The sequence below is a fragment of the Dreissena polymorpha genome, chromosome 1, assembly GCF_020536995.1.
Source record: "Dreissena polymorpha isolate Duluth1 chromosome 1, UMN_Dpol_1.0, whole genome shotgun sequence".
NCBI classification, from domain to species: Eukaryota; Metazoa; Mollusca; class Bivalvia; order Myida; family Dreissenidae; genus Dreissena; species Dreissena polymorpha.
This window is the reverse complement of record NC_068355.1, coordinates 57121100-57142586: the sequence shown is the minus strand read 5'-3', so window position 1 is coordinate 57142586 and position 21487 is coordinate 57121100. Positions and strand designations below refer to the sequence as shown.

General features: G+C 38.1%; 2 protein-coding genes and 1 long non-coding RNA gene across 3 annotated transcripts in view; 2 read left to right on the top strand and 1 right to left on the bottom strand.

Annotated features, from left to right (window-relative positions):
• The window catches only part of LOC127881603 (uncharacterized), a 638632-nt gene that overhangs the window by 77740 nt on the left and 539405 nt on the right, over positions 1 to 21487 (bottom strand). The window lies entirely within an intron of this gene.
• LOC127881764 (uncharacterized) lies at positions 1848 to 8565 on the top strand. Its single transcript, XR_008050263.1, has 3 exons — positions 1848 to 1905; positions 5316 to 5437; positions 8487 to 8565. It is a non-coding gene; the product is annotated as an uncharacterized LOC127881764 (long non-coding RNA).
• LOC127881623 (uncharacterized) lies at positions 11474 to 14754 on the top strand. Its single transcript, XM_052429690.1, has 2 exons — positions 11474 to 11881; positions 13240 to 14754. Exon 2 carries the CDS (start codon positions 13621 to 13623, stop codon positions 14431 to 14433), a length of 813 nt encoding a protein of 270 aa, XP_052285650.1. The 5' UTR covers positions 11474 to 11881; positions 13240 to 13620; the 3' UTR covers positions 14434 to 14754.

The following is a 21487-nucleotide window of genomic DNA, read 5'->3' as shown; positions in this document are numbered from 1 at the left end:
TACTATTTAAGTCGAGACGGCAAGTTGAGTCGGTCTCAACTGAAATGAGATTTGAAGGGATCTTTTCACATATTTTGACATGTATTTAAGTTCATCATTAAATGCTTTATATTGATCAATTTAAACATTGGATCCAAAAAGCGGCAATAAAAAACAAGAATAATTTTTTTTTTAAAGAAAAAAGTAACCCTCAACAGGGCTCGAACCACTGACCCCAGGGGTAAAAGTCTAAGGCTTAGACCACTCGGCAATCCGTGCTCATAAAATGAATGATGTATTTTATACTTCATATAGCAATCCTCGTAGTGTCACACAATATAACGACAACAACAGAACTATCCAAATTAGTAAATCGTTTCGCATTGCAACGCTTTATTATTTTCAGGTTTGTAAATCGTCAAAAGATGCAAATAATGGATTTTTAGAGCACGTTATACCGTTTCCTCACAAATATCATAACTACAACGAACATTTGCGTATCTGAAACCATTTTTTGTAATTTGTCAAATTACCAAAACGTGAAAAGGCCTCTTTAATATTACAATACATGTATAGGTATGTTTAATTAAATGGTGACTGCAAAATTGCGAACCGTCTGTTCTTTTTTCTGGGTAGGTTTTATTACGCCACATTTGTCGTGTATTTACATCGTTGATACTCACGTTCGGTGATACCTGCTTTTCATCTTAAAATCGGTGTATGTTGAATTTTGCCTCGCTCTGGAAAAACTGGTCTTGATTCAAGTGCGTAAAGCGACGTCCCAGATTAGCCTGTGCAGTCGGTCTGTGATTAGCCTGTGCGGGATTATCTAGAACGAAACTTTACGCACATGCATTAAGCCCCGTTTACCCACAGCGCGGCGCAATTCTAATGGCCGTTTTCAAAAAAGTTGGGGACGTGCGGAATACGCAACATACCGATTAAATGCAACGGCATTATGATGTAAGTATTCTAAAGGATATGCTTCAAATACACAACACAGGTGTACCAAATCGTTATTTATTGTCCGATATTCTATGCGGTTTGTTGGCATGTTGCTCGGTTAACATTTTCTTTTTCAAAGCTTATGTTTAGTGTGTTCACGAGCTGGTGCTTTATGTAAACCGATTCTTAACACACACACAAATAAAATATAAAAAAAACTGGAAAACTGCACTTTATGCAAGGACTTCCAGTATCGTCCCGTGTTAGTACATGCGAGCTTCCGTTTAATGGAATTTTTCGTTTAAATGAAGTCTCTTTTGAGCAAACATCCAATTTAGGAGGAAACTTCGGAACGTGTTTCAAATATACCCATAATTGACTCTGTCTTATAAAAACATACGGCTAATATGAGATGCAATTTAATATTTAGCCCACAACAAAACGTCACTTATAATGAATACTTTTATAAAATAATGTACACGTGAGATATTGTTTTAATTCGTATTGAATTCCTGAAATAACATCATCATTTAGGTTGATTTGAAATGATTAAATCTTTTTAAAAAATGTAACGTGCATGTTTTGTGTAAATGTTATTTAAATGAGTTGTTAGAATAATAAGAATTATTATTTAACATTGCTTAATATAACATTGTTATAATTTGAATTTATTTGTGTTTAGACAATCGTCTACGTTTACGTCTACGTGTACGCATTCGTCATCGTATGTATGAGAATAAATTGGTAGAAAGACGCATGTCTCCATGATGATTTGTTCCAAATGAACTGAATTACTTACAGTAATGTAGTCCTACAACGCTTGTTATAAAACAATAGACGGCCTACCGAAGATAAACTAAGTTCAATAACATGACGTCACTATATCGATGACGTTACGTCTTTGTTATATACGTCAATGACATCGAACGTCATGGTAACAAAGTTGGGCATGTTTTGTCAAAGAGTGCCACTTTCGGATGGGTAAGTAATGATTCAGTTATGTATTATTTGTATGGTAAACAACGATCATATGTGGACGAAAAGAAATCAGCACGAACATAAATATATACCAAAAATGATGTAATAAATGGAGATTTGTCAAGAGAAGAATCAGATTTTCTTACACTTTGGGACTTTTCTAACGCATCACTTTTCAAACTTGAATATCTCAGTTATGAGTTAAGACATTTATTTAAAATTTTAAATACGATTATTTGACGACATTCTATGCAAGCTCACGATAAAATCATTCTTTCCTAACGATTGGACGCTTTAGCACGTGGGCTAGGTGTGGTTTCGTATTTTTGCAAGTGAAAATGTTGAAACGCGATTTAATTCTATTTTTATTTCAATTTAATTATTTTAGGAGGGTTCTTACATAAGGAAAACATAAAATTAATTTACAAAACAATATAGCTCGTATGAATATTCAGGAGCGCAATCGCGCACTTTGTATTCTACAGACTACCTTTCCCACTTGCTAAAGCGTCTGATCATCACGGATGAATGATTTTATCGTAAGCTTGCACATATTGTAGTCAAATGATCACATGTGCAATTTTAAATAAATATATTTACTCATTACTGAGCTATGCTAGTTTTAAAGAGTATTGCGTAGGAAAAATCACTAATTGTTGTAAATGGCAATATACATGTTATTCCGATTTAATTTCAATTTCATAATTCTGGGTAAGTTTTTACACAAGGAAAACATAACAGTAATGAAAGAAAAACAATATGGCTCGTATGGATATTCAGGAGCGAAACTGTTCAATCGGCATGTTGCAAGCCGGTCAATTATTAAGACGTGTAAGTTTATGCGTTTTACTTTTCACATTGTTATTATTTAACGTTGTACGAGTTTGCGAATTTGATTTTGGAAGTGACGTTTTTAATTTGTTAAGTTTTTTTTTTCAAGTTAAATTAAATTTTCAGGAATTATCAGATATGTGTAGAATTATCCATGGTCCAAATTTCAACACTCAGACGTATGTAAATATCTTGGTTCTATTCTAGATGCTGATTTGTCCGGTTCTTCTATTGTAAATAATATCGTCAAGAAGGTAAACTCTAGACTTAATTTTTTATATAGACAACGTGATTTTTTAAATAAAAGTCTTAGAAAAAGCTTATGTAATTCTATAATACAATGTCATTTAGATTATGTATCCTCTTCGTGGTATTGTGGACTCAAGAAACAGCTTAAGCACAAGTTACAAATAGTCCAAAATAAAATGGTTCGTTTTATTAACAATTCCCATTGTAGGACATCACTTGTTGTATCGCATTTTGAAGAACTTGGTTTATTGAACGTTGAGCAAAAATGCAAGCAACTTCGGCTTAACCACATCCATAAGATTTTCTACAATAAATGTCCAAGCTATATGAAAGACAATTTTGTCAAATGTACAGATGTCCATCAGTATGGGAATAGATCCCGATTTAATTTTTATGTACCTCAAGTTGATGGCTTTACTAGTTCTTCATTTTACTACAATGGTATTACGGATTGGAATGCATTACCCGATAATATAAAGTCCATCGAATCGAAATTTACTTTTAAGAAACTTGTTAAGACACATCTATTAAATGATATGAAGGTAGACGAGAATTCCATGTATTTTTACTTTTAGATTTGTTTTATTTTATGTAATTAATTATTTTTTATGTTATTTATTCGTGTCAGTGTATTATCATGTCAACTTTTGAAAGATTCACTTAATTTGTAGAAGAAATCATGTGTAGGATCATGTCGATTCTATATTAAGAACTGAAAAAACAATATATTTATAGTCACTTATAAGATCTGTTCGACTAAATCCAGGGACCCCGTTGGAAATAAGCTTTTTCATGTTTACATGTCTAAGCTTTACGGGTTATCCTGTGTATACATCATGTCGTAATCTTATTTGGATCTGTGATAAATGGCACCATTCATGTAATGCATGTTTCTGAATATGATAATAATGCAATCTATACGTTATTTATTGCATTGATTGCATTGAATTGTAAATTGCTTGACATGTATGCTCAAATAAAACAAAAAAACAAACAAACAAACACAAGCCGTTCAAAAATAAGGGAGCTATATTGATATGATAAAGTGATGTATTAGAAAAGTCTAAAAGTGTACTCGAAGGTTGTTGATAGAAACATGTTTCCTTTATTGTGTGTGTTTTTTCACTGACTTTATAAATATATGACCAGCGCTCTAGGAAAACGACGCTTAATGCATGTGCGTAAAGTGTTGTCCCAGATAAGACTGTCAACACTGGCTTATCAGACACAACACCTTCCGCTTAAACTGGATTTTCCTTTTTAAACGAAAGCTTGCATAACAGCGGAAAGAGTCGTCCCTGATTAGCCTGTGAAGTCCACATCTGGGATTACACTATACGCAGCATATTCATTAGTCCCCATTTTCCAAGAGTGCGCCTCATTTTTCACTAAGCTCGATTTTGTTCACATAAAAAAATCTATACTTCATTGTAAATCAAATAATAACATATGAATGTCAGAATAGATCGACATCGCAAAGTATTGTTACGTTACGCAATGATATAATGTAGACACGGAACCATTTAAGAAATTTGGAATGTTTACAACTTATCATAATACAATAGATGACTAGTTAATATATTTAGTCCAAAAGTCTTACGATCATAGTTTTTGCTTGTAAATGTAATTGTATTATCCGAAAATATGTAAACATTTTGCTATGAAATGCGAGAATACAAGTTAATATATAGCCACGAATTGCTAGAATACAGGTTACATTATTTGAATGAAGGATTATCGTATTGATGTTTACTGTTATTAAACGTGTCCACTACCAAAATTTATTTTTATAATTATTTTTTATATGCTAAATTTTTAACAATAATAACGGGAACATTTATAAAAAAAAATACATTCATCAGGAATCAAACTTTGTTCTGGGGAGGTAAATCAATCGCACAGGGCGATTCAGAGGCCTAAACGTCACTACTAAAATAGTTCACATTCTACACGCTGTCATTGAGACGCCAGGAGGTCACTCGTTCCTCTCTTCTGTGGGGGCGTTCTGTCTTCATCTCCCAAAGACACCGAGTGAAACCAGGAAACGGACTCGAGAGCGTTTCGATAAGCCTGGGGCAGTTTACGCAATCGAGCTAAAATCAATATGTTTAAACTAAACGCTGTCAGTAATGCAGAATGTATTGTTCTTAAAATTATCGTCGAAAAGAGTTACAAATGCTTCATCATTTTATTTATTGTTATTGAGTACTATCCATATACGAAGCGATGTCTAGAGTGAAATATAACTACATTTATTTGAATCTATGACTTTCTTTTAGTTATGAAGAAACGTTTTTGGTTTTTGGCTTTTAAAATGCTGTTCCGTTACCAAGGTAATGCCGACATCGAGCCAGGCGCTCATACTTAAGAAAGGCGTACTAACGGAGGATGAAGTGCGACCGACGTCGTCGGGACATTGGCCGGGATCTCAGTGCTCTGTGCCGACAGGTGTGAGGTAATAATGAATGTGATTCTGATGATGATGCGGATAATGATGGAGAAAGTGTTGATGGTGTTGGTTTTGGTGGTGGTGATGATGATGATGATAATGATGATGATGATGATTATGATTAACGAAATACAACCTCTACTTCAACAACAACAAATACTATCACTATTACTACCGCTGCCGTTGCCGTTACCACTACAATCACCACTACCACTATTACCTCTGCTACTGCTACTTCTAATGCTAATGCTACTATTTCTGCTACTGCTACTGCCAATGCTAATGCTACTGTTTCTGCTACTGCTGCTGCTACTACTACTACTACTACTACTACTACTACTACTACTACTACTACTACGACTACTACGACTACTACGACGACTATACGACTACGACTACTACTACGACGACTACGACGACGACGACGACGACTACGACGACTACTACTTCTACTACGACTACTACCACTACTTTTACGACTACCAGGAAGACCACGACGACGACGAGCACTTCTACGACTACTACGGCGACTACTACGACGACGACGACGACGACGACGAACTACTACGACGACGACTACGACGACGACTACGACGACGACGACGACGACGACGAGACGACGACGAGACGACGACGACGACGACGACGACTACGACGACGACGACAACAACAACAAGAACAACAACAACTACGACTACTACGACTACGACGAGACGACGACGACGACGGCGACGAAGAAGACGAGGACGGCGACGACGACGAGGACAACAACAACGGGACGACTAAGGACGACTACGACTACTACGACGACTACGACGACGACTACTACGACTACGACTACGACTACGACGACGACGACGACTACGGCTACGACGACGACGACGACGACGACGACGACGACGACGACGACTAGACGACTACGGACGACTACGACGACGACGACGACTACGACTACTACTACTACTACTACTACGACTACGGCGACGACTACGGCTACTACGACTACGACGACGACTACTACTACTACGACTACTACTACTACTACTACTACTACTACTACTACTACTACTACTACGACTACAACAACAAACGACTACTACGACTACTACTACTACTACTACTACTACTACTACTACTACTACTACTACTACTACTACTACTACTACTACGACTGCTGCTGCTACTACTACTACTACTACTACTACAACAACTACTTCGACTACTACTACTACTACTACGACAACAACAACAACGACGACGACAACGACGACAACGACGACAACGAGGACAACGACGACGACGACGACGACGACGACGACGACGACGACGACGACTACGACGACGACTACGACGACGACTACGACGACGGGACGACGACGACGACAACAACGACGACGACTACGACCGCGACGACGAGACGACGGCGACCACGACGACGACGACGACGGCGAGACTACGACGACGACGACTACGACGGCGACGACAACGACGACGACGACGACTACTACTACGACGACGACTACTACGACTACTACGACTACGACGACTACTACGAGACGACGACGACGACTACGACTACGACGAGGACTACAACTACGCGACGACGACTACGACGACGACGGCTACGACGACGACGGCGACGACGGCGACGACGACTACGACGACGAACGACGACGACGACGACTACTACGACGGCGGCGACTACGACGACGACCACGACGACGACGACGACTACGACTACTACGACGACGACTACGACTACGACAAACGACGACGACGACGACGACGGCGACGACTACTACGACGACGACGACGACGACGACTACTACGACGACGACAACGACAACAACGACCGCGACGACGACGGCGACGACTACTACGACAACAACAACAACTACGACGACTACAACTACGACAACTACTACGACTACTACTACGACTACTACGACTACTACTACGACGACTACTACTACTACGACGACTACTACGACTACTACGACTACGACGACTACGACTACGACGACTAACTACTACGACTACGACTACGACTACTACTACTACTACACTACTACTACTAACGACTACGACTACTACTACTACTACTACTACTACGACGACTACTACTACTACTACGACGACTACTACGACTACGACTACGACGACTACTACGACTACGACTACTACGACTACTACTACTACTACTACAACGACGACTACTACTACTACTACTACGACTACTACTTACTACTACTACTTACTACTATTACTACTACTACCTACTATCTACTGACTACTATTACTACTAACTACTACATACTTACTAACTACTGACTTACTACTACTACTACTACTACTACTACTTCTTCTACTACTACTACTATCTACTTCTAAACTACTATCTACTAACTACTAACTACTACTACTACTACTACTTACTACTACGACTACTACTACGTACTACTTACTTCTACTTCTACGACTTCTACTACTAATATACTACTACTCTACTACTACTACTACTACTACGACTAACGTCTACTACTACTACTACTACCAACTACTTTTACTACTACCACTACTACCGCTACTACTACTAGCACTACTACAATTACTACTTCTACTACTACTACTTCTACTACTACTACTACTACTACTACTACTACTACTACTACTACGACTACTACGACTATACTACTACTACTACTACTACTACTACTACTACTACTACTACTACTACTACTATACTACTACTTACTACTTTTACTACTTTACTACTACTACTACTATAACTTCTGCTACCACAACAACAACAACAGTAACAACAAATACTACTTTTACTATTACTACTGCTACTGCTGCTTTTGCTGCTGCTGTTTTATTTGCATGCTGCTTTTGCTATGTTTATAAATCGGGTCCCCTATGCGCGTTACGTACTAATAACAACTACTAACAACTTAAATACTATATACAGTGTTATATTGTATCAGTTTAATGTCAGTATAATAACACTCAATGTGCGCTTGTATTTTTATATGTTAATGTTTTTCGTTCCAAGATCAGGTCCCCAGTACGCGTTCCGTACCCCGGCCCACTGCAGCATCGTGACCGTATACAACTTTGGGCAGGGGCTGGTGCCCAAAGTTGTATACTTTGTATACCAGTGGTGGGCGGGGGAGGGACATGCCGGACCCGGACGCTATGCACGCCCTTAGGCGCGAGTCTGCGCAGCTCTTCAAGCATCAGCCGCTACCGAGGGGTTGCACCAGCATCCTCGCATTCGACCCAGACTCGAAATCTTATCAGAGAACCGAACAACGAAGTGTGCCCGACTCGCAATTTGATAATTACGTCATCATGTTGACGTCATATAGTTGTTATTTCAACGAAATTTCAAAGTTTACTTTTGTTCAAATGTAAAACAAATCGACGAATATGCATAAAATTAAAAAGAAAAGCAATGATGTTCAGCTATGCTGAAAACAGATGTTAACATGGTATTATTTTTATATACACATCTAATTTTGGGAGGAAAGGGGAGGGCACAACATGATTATGACGAGCCTCATTCTCGGAGACGGAAAGCTGATATTTATGTCAATGCATAAAAATCGATCCCAGCTAAGCTTGTGCAGTCCGCAGCTAATCAGTGACCAAACTTTCCGCTTTTTTTGGATTTTATCGTTAAAACGAATTCTCTTCTGTACGAAAATTAAATTTATGCGGAGAGTGACGTCCCTATTACTCTTTGCGGACTGCACAGGCTAATCTGAAATGGCACTTTACGCACATGCATTAATCCTAGAATTAGGCCTTAACACGTTTCGGTAAATTGACAAATTAAAAAAATGCTTCAGATTCGCAAATGTGTGTTGTAGTTATGATATTTGTGCGGAAACATTAATACTGAACATTTACCATGCTTTAAAATATCCATTATATGCATTGTTTGACGTTTTAAAAACCTGAAAATTATAAAGCGTTGCAACGTCAAACAATTGAATAGTTTGTTGGGGTCGTTATATTTTGTAATACAACGAGGATTGCTTAAAAAGAGTATAACATTCACTACCCAATGTATGAGCGCGGATGGCCGAATTGTCTATGCGATAGCATTTTACGCCAGGGATCAGTGTTGCGAGCCCAGTTGGGGGTTACTTTTTTCTTTTTTTAATTTTATTATTTTCTTTTACTGGCGCTTTTTAGATCCAATGTATAAATTCAGCAATATAAAGCATTTAATGACAAACGTCATAACATGCCAAAAATCTGTGAAAAGGCCCCTTTAACACTCTTACCTTACTAAAGCACAATTTCTATTCTCAAAGTGGCGTGCGCAGGGCGGGTCTGGTTCCTCCATGGAAGTTGATAAAGTGGACAGCCGGCCCACTTCCGGTCGGTGTCGGCCCTTTACCGCCGGGCCAGACAGATCGTTCAGCTCTGCACATGTAAATGGTCGGTAATTGAATACAGCCCGTCTTATAGAACATCATACGATACATATTTTAGCCCTGGGAAAACCGGCCTTAATGCATGTGCGTAAAGTGTCGTCCAATATTAGCATGTGCAGTTCGCTGGATGTTCGCCAACTATTTAACTGCCTTTAAACAAAACATGCCATACAATCAGAAAGTGTCGTCCCATATTAGCCTGTGCAGTTCGCTGGATGTTCGCCAATTATTTAACTGCCTTTAAACAAAACATGCCATACAATCAGAAAGTGTCGTCCCATATTAGCCTGTGCAGTTCGCTGGATGTTCGCCAATTATTTAACTGCCTTTAAACAAAACATGTCATACAATTAGAAAGTGTCGTCCAATATTAGCCTGTGCAGTTCGCTGGATGTTCGCCAATTATTTAACTGCCTTTAAACAAAACATGTCATACAATCAGAAAGTGTCGTCCCATATTAGCCTGTGCAGTTCGCTGGATGTTCGCCAATTATTTAACTGCCTTTAAACAAAACATGCCATACAATCAGAAAGTGTCGTCCCATATTAGCCTGTGCAGTTCGCTGGATGTTCGCCAATTATTTAACTGCCTTTAAACAAAACATGCCATACAATTAGAAAGTGTCGTCCAATATTAGCCTGTGCAGTTCGCTGGATGTTCGCCAATTATTTAACTGCCTTTAAACAAAACATGTCATACAATCAGAAAGTGTCATCCCAGATTAGCCTGCTCGAACTGTACATGCTTATCATGGACGACACTTGAGGTGACGCGCACAAAAAGCCCTTTTTTCCGAGCGGGTTTTATCTTTAGTTACGGTGCAATTTTTGATGAAGTACAATAACACGTCTTAACCTCTTTGATAACTTTTCTTTCAATAATTCTATTAATTTCCTATCAATAGTTTACATTCCATTTATTTAAAAATAATATTTATGATTGATGTCTATTAACGGTGAGTATACAATTAAGCCGTCACTGTAATTGTCCGTACAATATTTGATAAGACATGACCAAGGTACCTTTTGAAAACCTAAGGAATTTTCGTAATTTTAATAATAAATGTATTTCTATTTATTTTTCTGGTTCGTTTTGATGGGGCAAATTTTACAATTGTGTTATGAAGAATCTTTGGATTGCGCAAAGCTTTTGAATTAAAACACTAAATTAAGTCGTATGCCTGCTTCGCCGTTCCCCTTCAGAAATCGGTGCATACCTTGTAATTTAGACAAACTCGACATGTTCACATTCAGATATGTCACTGGTTCCGAGCATGTTTCAGTTCAAAACATAGCCTTTCTTATAAAAAAAACAACAACATGCGATGACGTCATTTTTATCGATTATTATTTTCTGACAAATAAGTTTTGTTTCAATAAGTACAGCAAGTACGGTTCTAGACAACTTTAATGACATACGTTATAGGCTGTTGATTGCAAATAATATACATGCATTCTAACCGCTCACAATTAAAAAAACACGACAAGCACGAAGCAGCTTTCGATCAGCAAACAGGAAATAACCGCTGCGATTACTTTAATCAGTCAGTCTGTAGGATTTATCGCAATTGATTGAGCGATTTATAAAACTAAACATTATAACTTACAGATAAATTATACTGTTAAGTGCAGACAACTACAAGTAAATAAATAAAATACTGCCATGTTCATACATTTCATTGTTTTGTATATTTTGACATGTTCCCAATTATTATGCAAACTCGACGGTATAACAAACACCACATATACCTTACTTTGTTATCACGATTTTGTTATTTAAAAAACTATGTTTGGGGAAGAAAGCTGACATTTCAGCAGCCAATCAGTCCTTTCCAGTACCAAAAGTTACTCGCTCTTGGTTTTCGGCCCAGTACCCTTTTGCTGGACCCGGACTGCGTGTATGACGCCACCAGCCACCATGCGCCGCGATCCCGGAGAGAGAGCCCACAGAAACCGGACGCATATAGCGGGACCGCGGCACGGGGCGCTGTTGATCAGAGATGTAAGTATCACGTGTCATAAGTTAATGTTTGCTGTTCGCTATAAATCTTTCACACGGTATTCTATGGGGTGTTTGTGTATCGCTTGTTCGCTATCAGGTGATCCACAGATCTATGTTGAGATCACTTTTCTATCCATCGGATGCTAGGCAGGAAATATAACTGCAAAAACAAGCTTCCCTTTTTCCCATCCCCGAAGAAAATTAACATGCCTCGTTCTTGGAATTCTAGGCCCCATGTAAATCCGCCTAACCTGGATTTTCGTTAAGATGACACTTCATTTTTAACACAAATTTCCTTTAAAGCGGATTGGATTTGCTTAACATAAAAAACAACAACAACCGAATAATTCTAAACCGTTATATAGTCCGTTATATAGTCCAATTAAACTACATTCTGAAAAGAATATGTTTAATGAAATTTTTAAGAATAAAATTTACAATTTTATAAATAATCGTCAAAAGAAAATAGTTGTAATGCTTTAATAAAATCAGTTCCAAGTGAGTGTCAAATGTATCAAATATTAATTACCTTAAACCATCGTTATTATACGAAACTTACCCCTGTCAACGATGACGCCTTGTCATTTCAATAATAATAAATGATCAACTCATGCTTGATGTCGATATTTTTAACAAAATGAGTTCCACGTTCACGAAAATGTGTGACAGCTGAGCACAAGAGCTAATTGTAACATTATTTTAAATCAACTTTAATCATTGTCGGCTCGGTTACTACTCAAATGTACCCCGGGTACTCTTAAGTATACTTAAATGTACCCCGGGTACGGAAAACATACTGAAACGTACCGGGGAATTCTAACGCTTGTTGTTCTCGGCTATTTTAGTAAAATTAACAATATTCATATTTATGTCAATATTCTGTGAAATGGCATAAATATTATCGAAAATCCTACTCAAAAAAGCATGTTTAGAAAGGTTTTGTTCAAAAAGATGTTGTTTTTTCGAATTTTGTAGCGCGTTTTACGACATCGAATTTGGGCGGGAATGAATTTTCTCAATTGGTCTAAATTTTCCGGGTACGTGTTAGTTTTTTTTCCGTAGCCGGGGTACATTTTAGTATACTTATGAGTACCCGGGGTACATTTAAGTAGGATCCGAGCCGAATATGACCAATCGAGCCTCATAAGGAAAAATGCATTGTTTTTCTCTTTTAACGCAAGTATTTGAAATAAACGCACGTTTTTCCCACGCGTTACCATTTAATATGTTTGCCTCATGTTGATGAATGCCCGCCCCTTTAAATCGTATGATCGTTTTTTCTTTAACATGTGTAGTTACATAAGTATTTTATTTCCTGTTTTATGTCCCTTAAGCCGGTCCCACCCTCTCGGTTTCAGTGACGCTGCAACGCCGGATGATAAAGCTTGCCCGGACGCGAATGTAATGCGCAGTGACAACATCGACCGGATCGCCCCAAGTCTGCACATGCGCAGTGACAACATCGACCGGATCGCAACAAGTCTGCACTCGCGCAGTGACAACATCGACCGGGTCGCCCCAAGTCTGCACATGCGCAGTGACAACATCGACCGGATCGCCCCAAGTCCGCACATGCGCAGTGACAACATCGACCTGATCGCCCCAAGTCTGCACATGCGCAGTGACAACATCGACCGGATCGAGACAAGTCTGCACTCGCGCAGTGACAACATCGACCGGGTCGCCCCAAGTCTGCTTGTGTTAGTATTGATAGAGTATACTACTAAAAAAACTAGCGTATGTATGATACCAATACAACAACCCCTTCGACACCAACTGTCAACAACACTAAAAAGAGGTTTTTGTCATCACCACAAGATATAGCTGATTTAAAAAAGGGTCGATTCTTGGACAGTATCATGGAAACTGCTGGCAACACTAGTGCTGTTAATAGCCTATCACTTTCAGACACTGACTTAGAGAAAATCGCACTAGTACTAAAGTCAGCTTTCCAGGATGATATTCTAAGCCTTATCAAACCGGTCGTTGATGGCGTGGTTCAGGGTCTGCAATCTAGACTAGATCTTTTGAGCCATGAAAATGCAACTCTGAAACAGGAAAACGAAGATCTCCGATTACGCGTCAACTCGTTGGAGAACATGATAGATGACGCGGAACAGTACAGCCGCAGGAATTGCTTACGACTTACTGGTATACCCGAGACAGAGGGCGAGAGTACAGATGACATCATTATCAAACTGTGTAAGCAGGTCAATGCTGACATAAAATTGTCAGATATTGACAGGAGTCATCGTGTTGGTAAACCCGGCCCTTCCAAAAGCAGACCTATCATAGTCAAATTTGCAACTTATCGGTCACGTCAAACCCTTTACAAAACTCGTGCGGCGCTAAAATCGACGGGCTTCTCCGGTGCCTATCTAAACGAGGACTTAACCCGTAAAAGAAGCCAGATCATGTACACCGCCAGGCAACTTGTAAAATACAAAAAGCTGGAGGGCTGCTGGACTGCAGACGGGATCATTATGGTCAAGGACCTCAATCACCGTACCCACAGGGTTGTTCGACATGATGAACTCAAAGTGTTCGAATAAGTCCCCTTTTCTGCCCTGAACAGTATATTTGCCGTCATTACGTGTTTATTCAAGCATCACACTATCAGATAGACTTCATTCATTGTTATACAAGTAGTCATACGGAACAGTTAGCAGTTGTTAACACCTAGCAAAAAGTTGATATCCAAATAGTTTTATTCGCGCATGACTGAATGTGATTATATGTGCGCAGCGGCGTGTAACTCTTGCTTTCCATTTCTTTGCATACGTGCTGAACTTAACACAGTGACTTATCGCATGTACATGTACCTATTGTAGTTATCCCTGCTTACGTTTTTTTTTCACTGTATGGTGCGTGTTTGTGACAATATTATGATATTTATAATATAATGATATGTATAATATGTACACTGAATGAGTGTGTATGTGTGTGCGTGCGTGCGTGCGTGCGTGCGTGCGTGCGCGTGTGTGTGTGCGGCGTGCTTGCATTCGTGTGTGCGTGTGTATTGTGCTTGCGTACGAATACACGTAACGATCGCTCGCTAGCGATACATGCGTCATCCGTATTGAATAAGATACCCTGTTTACATTCACACTCTATGCCCTGCGTTTAAGTGATAATTAGTTACCATGATGGGTCTTCCTATGAACACATTTTATTTCAAAAGTGTGTGGCATTTACATTTTTGTTTCCGATTAACTGTGCGATTGTGTGTTGTGCCTGCGTGCCCACTTATGCGTAGCCATCGTTAGTATGCGATAAATATGTTGCATAAGTTAACCTTCTTGTTCTTATACTTTGTGTCCCTCTCACTGAATAAGTATTGTATAAGCTAACCCTTTTGTACTTATACTCTGTGCGTGCCCACTTATGCGTAGACATCGTTAGTATGCGATAAATATGTTACCCGTATTGCATAAGCTAACCTTTTTACTTATACTTTGTGTCCCTCTCACTGAACAAGTATTGTATAAGCTAACCTTTTTGTCCTTATACGTTGTGCGTGCCCACTTATGCGTATATATCGATAGTATGCGATAAATATATTACCCGTATTGCATAAGCTAGTGTTTTTTTTTTGTGTTTTCTTTAAATGATACTTTTTGTCCTCCTCACTAAACATGTATTATATCAGCAATCCTTTGTGTACTAATACTTTGTGTCCTGTCGAACAAGTATTGTATAAGCCATAAGCTAGCATTTTTGTACTTATACTATGTGTCTTTCTTAATGAACAAGTATTGTATAAGCAACCCTCTTTGTACTAATATTATGTGTCCTTCCTGTTTAAGTATTGCACATGCCATCATTTTTATATTTAATATACTTTGTGTCCTAGTTATTGAACAAGTATTAACTGGCTCTCTTACAACGAAATTAACTGCCGTGTCCAATTTTTTTTACGATATCTTCTTAAATTAAAAACATTAATTTCTTACTAAACATGTATTATATCAGCAATCCTTTTTGTACTAATACTTTGTGTCCTTCCAATTGAACAAGTATTGTATAAGTCATAAGCTAGCATTTTTGTACTTATACTTTGTGCCTGTCTCACTGAACAAGTATTGTATAAGCAACCCTCTTTGTACTAATACTTTGTACTCTTCCTATTGAACAAGTATTGTATAAGCCATAAGCTAGCATTTTTAACCAGGTTTTCCGAAGGAAAAAACTGGTTATTAGATTGGCGAATGCGTGCGGGCTGGCTGGCTGGCTGGCTGGCTGGCTGGCTGGCGGGCTGGCGGGCTGGCGGAACAAGCTTGTCCGGGCCATAACTTTGTCGTTCATTGTGAGATTTTAAAATCATTTGGCACATTTGTTAACCATCATTAGACGGTGTGTCGCGCGAAAAAATTACGTCAATATCTCCAAGGTCAAGGTCACACTTTGAGTTCAAAGGTAAAAAATAGCCATAAATGAGCTTGTCTGGGCTATAACTATGTCATTCATTATGAGATTTTAAAATCATTTGGCACATTTGTTCACCATCATGGGACGGTGTGTCGCACGAAAGAATCACGTCAATATCTCCAATGTCAAGGTCGCCACGACTAAAAATAGATTTATTTTAAAACAAACTTACAAAGGGGGTTAATTTTGTTTGTTCATTTCAAAAGTTCAGTTTGAGTTGTCTCCCTTTATCAGATTTTTTTCACAATGAAAACCTGGTTTTGTGACAATTTTGTCCCTTGTTGTACTTAAACTTTGTGTCTTTCTCACTGAACAAGTATTGCATAAGCAACCTTCTTTGTACTAATACTTTGTGTCCTTCCTGATATTACGTAACAGTTGTCCGCTTATGAAATACACATTCCGTTATCTTCAAATAACGCGTCCTAAAATATCTATAAATTGTTAAACGGTAAATATGGATTTCTTCTCGCCAACTAATTTAAAATAAAATTTCACTGCCTAACATTTATAAATATGTTTTTTATGTACTCAATGAGCATCCTATTCATTTACGTTTCCAAAACATGCCCTTTGTACTAATACTTTGTGTCCTTCCTGATACTACGTAACAGTTGTCCGCTTATGAAATACACATTCCGTTATCTTCAAATAACGCGTTCTAAAATCTTTATAAATTGTTTAACGGGAAATATGGATTTCTTCTCGCCAACTAATTTAAAATAAAAGTTCACTGCCTAACATTTATAAATATGTTCTTTATGTACTCAATGAGCATCCTATTCATTTACGGTTCCAAAACATGCCCTTATGAAAACAACATTACTTTGAAGCAACTCAAATAATTAACGACTGCATGCGCTTGTGTTAAATGCATGTATATACATGTATTGTACACTCCTAATGATTTTTCAAATATTATCATTCATAATTTACTTCATTTACTTTCTTTCTTTCTTCTCTCGTATGGCGGCTCACTATCTCTTGTCTCTTTTCGATAACATCATACTCATGCTGGCTCATCCCCTTCCCTACATCATCCCCAGTGGAGTAACATGAAACTAAGAAAAGACAAAGCCAGCTTGAGTATCCCAAAATTCAACTTCAGATTTTTAACACTTTTTATTATCATCATTTACTGTCATCAAGATCACCGGTCTGCCTTCTCTATATATCTTGCTGCTACGCAAAATGCCCATATCAAGTCTCAGACAAATTCTAGGCGATCCCGATTCCCACCAAGTGAAGCCCAGCTGCAAAACACTATGTTTACCAAGCGGTTGATTTGTACATGCTTGCTTATGAACTCACTGGTTATTCTTCTTATCCTGATGCTATCAGGCGATGTCCATCCAAATCCAGGCCCAATATCGACGTCTCAAACATCTTCGATCTCCTCCTACTATTTCTCATTTGTCCATTACAACGTTCAGAGCCTACTTCCCAAGCTGGATATCCTTAATAGTGAATTGAACGATTTCGACATTCTTGCCTTCACTGAAACGTGGATTAATGATGATATTCCGAGTACAGAACTTCTGATGAACTCTTTCAAAGTTCCCGAACGCAAAGACCGTCAGGATAGACATGGGGGTGTAGCGGTTTATATCAAAGAAAACCTTTTTCATAGGCGGCGAGATGACTTAGAAATAATTGGTGTTGAATGTACCACACCCCAACAACATTCCGCTCTCACAGACTCAATACATCTAGCTTTCGATACTGGTATCCAAGACATTATTATAACTGGCGATTTCAACCTGAATGCAAATGTCACGACATCAGCATCTAAGCTTAAGTCCATATGTGATCAGTTCTCACTTACACAAGTAATTTCTGAAAACACGCACTTTACTGAATCTTCGGCAAGCTTAATTGATCTAATATTAACATCAAACCCAAACATCATTCTTTCCAGTGGTGTTGCTGACCCATTTCTAAGTCAAACAACAAGATATCATTGTCCTATTTATGCTCTATTAAAACTTCATAAAAATCGACAACGTACTTACTCAAGACACGTCTGGCTCTTTGACAAGGGCGATTTTTCTAAACTGCGTATTGATATTTCCAATTTTGATTGGGACATATAACAAAACGAAAATATTAACATCTATGCAAAAAACATAAGTGACAACATAATTAAATTATACAGTAAATGTATACCTAACAGAGATGTCCTCATTCGTAATAACGACCCACCCTGGCCAGACAATAATGCGTTAAATATCCCGGATACGTTTTAGTTTATTTATCGTACCCGGGGTACATGTAAGTATACTTAAGATACCCGGGGCACATGTAAATAGTACCCGAGCCGACAATGACCAATCAAGCATAATTGAGGTTACAATACACTAAATGATCGCTTCATGTAGGGCTGTACTCTCTAAAAAAATATCATAGTTGACAGGAAGGCATGTTTTACACTTTTTACTATTATTCGGGTGTTATCTTGCGGAGATAATGGTAGGGCATGAATAGGTGTTCACTACTGAATCCCTGAATTATGATACACTTGAAGACTATAGTAAACCATTGCACTAGAAAAGGTTACATTCCACTCAGAAACGGCCGAAAAAAAAAGTTGCAAAAACAGTCGATTTTGATTTGTGTCAAGTTCTTTCTTGCATTGTACATGACATATCTTTTTTATTGCATAAATCGATTCCGCTTAGAATGGCCTTTAAGAAAAGGTATGGTTATGGGGGTCTCTATGTGCAAAATGTTGCCTTTATTTTCGCTCAAAGTTGTCGCTTTTACATTGAATTATATAGGAAAACTATTTAGTGTATTATGACCTTGACACTCGATTGGCCAATTTAGACTGTACCCGAGTATTATTCCCGCCCAAAAATCGATGTTGTAAAACGTGCTACGGATTCGAAACAAAATTCTCTTTAAAAAAAACTCCTCAACATGCTTTTAAGGAAGAAGTTTCGATAATATAGAGGCTATTTTACAGAATATTGACATAACTATAAATATAATTAATAAAAAAAGATATAACAGACAACGATCAATTAATTCTCGATTGGTCATTGTCGGCTCGGTGACTACTTACATTTACCCCGGGTACTCTTAAGTATACTTACATGTACCCCGGGTACGGTAAATATACTTAAACGTACCCGGGAAATTTGACGCTAAATCGGTCGTTGTCGGCTATTTTTTTTTTAATTAAATTACTAGTATATTCACATTTATGTCAATTTTCTGTAAAATGGCCTCTATATTATCGAAACGCATTCTCAAAAACAAGTTGATGCAGTTTTTATTTAAAGAGAAGTTTGTTTAAGATAATCGGTAGCGCGTTTACGACATCGGATTTTTTGCGGGAATACAACTCGGGTACAGTCTAATATCAACCAGGTACGATTAAGTATATTTACCGAACCCGGGGTACATGTAAGTATACTTAAGAGTACCCGGGGTACATGTAAGAAGTACCGGAGCCGACAATGACCAATCGAGCTCAATTAAGCGTTAGAATTCCCGGGCACGTGTTAGTATATTTACCGTACCCGGGGTACATATAAGTCTTACCCGAGCCGACAATTACCAATCGAGCATAAGTGCCACAAATCATAAAATGTATTGTAATTGCAAAGACGGACCTTGATTAAATATTTCCGTCGTACTACGTAAATAAAAAATGTCTATAAATAAACTACATATGTACTAGGTAACTACAATCACGGACTCTAGATGAGACAATATACGCTCTGTGCTACAATTACTACTGTTGCTTCTGCTAGTACTGCTTGTATTACTCATATTAATAATTATTAGGCAAATTAAATAAAGAATGCTTCTACAACAACAATCAGTACAACTATAATACTACTATTACTGCGTTTAACGCTTTTGCTGCTATTACTACTTCTACTATATCTACAACTACTACTTATCAAAACACAAACAGGTGCTGTACCTAATACAGACTTAACTCGACGTTCCCGTACGAAGTATCCAGTTCGATCCCCTCGATATCCGGTCGGCGCGACCCGGGGTTCACTCTCGCTGGGTCGTCGAATTTGTACTACAGCGGATATGGCAAAAGCTATACAGTCGGGGCTTCAAGTGGGCACGGACCGGCTGGTGTTCTACCCGCATGATGACGTCACTTGACGCGAAACCAGGACCTATAAAAACTACATGGAGGTTGTTAACGCCCATGCCGTGATAGCGGCGTCTGCTGATAACGCAGTGCGCGGGAAACTTAAAAACGGAGTTTCCAGCGGTCGATGTCACTCAAGACGTTTAAGATACTATAAAGATATGAAATAATTGGACTTTTTGAAACTATGTCATCATGCTAATTTGTGTCGTTTGGTATATGTGCCATAGCATGTACCAATAATAACTCGATTTTTTGAGTCAGGTTAAAGGGATCTTTTCACGCTTTGGTAAATTGACAAAATTGAAAAAAGTTGTTTCAGATTCGTAAGTTTTCGTTTTAGTTATGATATTTGTGAGGAAACAGTAATACTGAACATTAACCATGCTCTAATATAGCCATTATATGCATCTTTTGACGATTTTAAAACCTAAAAATTATAAAGCGTTGCAACGCGAAACGATTGAATAATTTGGAGAATTCTGTTTTTGTCGTTAAATTTTGTGAAACTACGAAGATTGCTTATGTAAGGTATAAAATACGTCTAGAATGTGTACACGGCGGAATAGCTCAGTAGGCGTGAGCGTTTTTACTTCAGGACTCTGGCAGGACTCCAGGGGCCACTGGTTCGAAACCTGCTCCGGGCAATGTTCTTTTCCTTTTTTAATTTTTTTTCTTGGTTTTTTACTGGAGCTTTTACGATCCAATTTTTACATTTATCAATATAAAGCATTTAATGAATAAGTTTAAAAAAAAATGCCAAAATCTGTGAAAAGGCCGCTTTAAGATTCAAAAGGGATAATTTCATTACCGCCATTTTAATTCAACCATCCACATACATTAAGGCACATACACGCTTCCTTTTTTTGTTTCAGTTTTTGTTTGTTTTAAATACTGTGAATATAATACATGTATTGACAATAATAACTTCTAACTTATTGATTCATTTCCCACTTAAAACACAAAATTATATCATGTATACATGAAACAGATTTAGAACAAATATAAATAACTTTAATTTCCAGATATTTTAGTTTAAGGCCCTTTCTTATCAAATA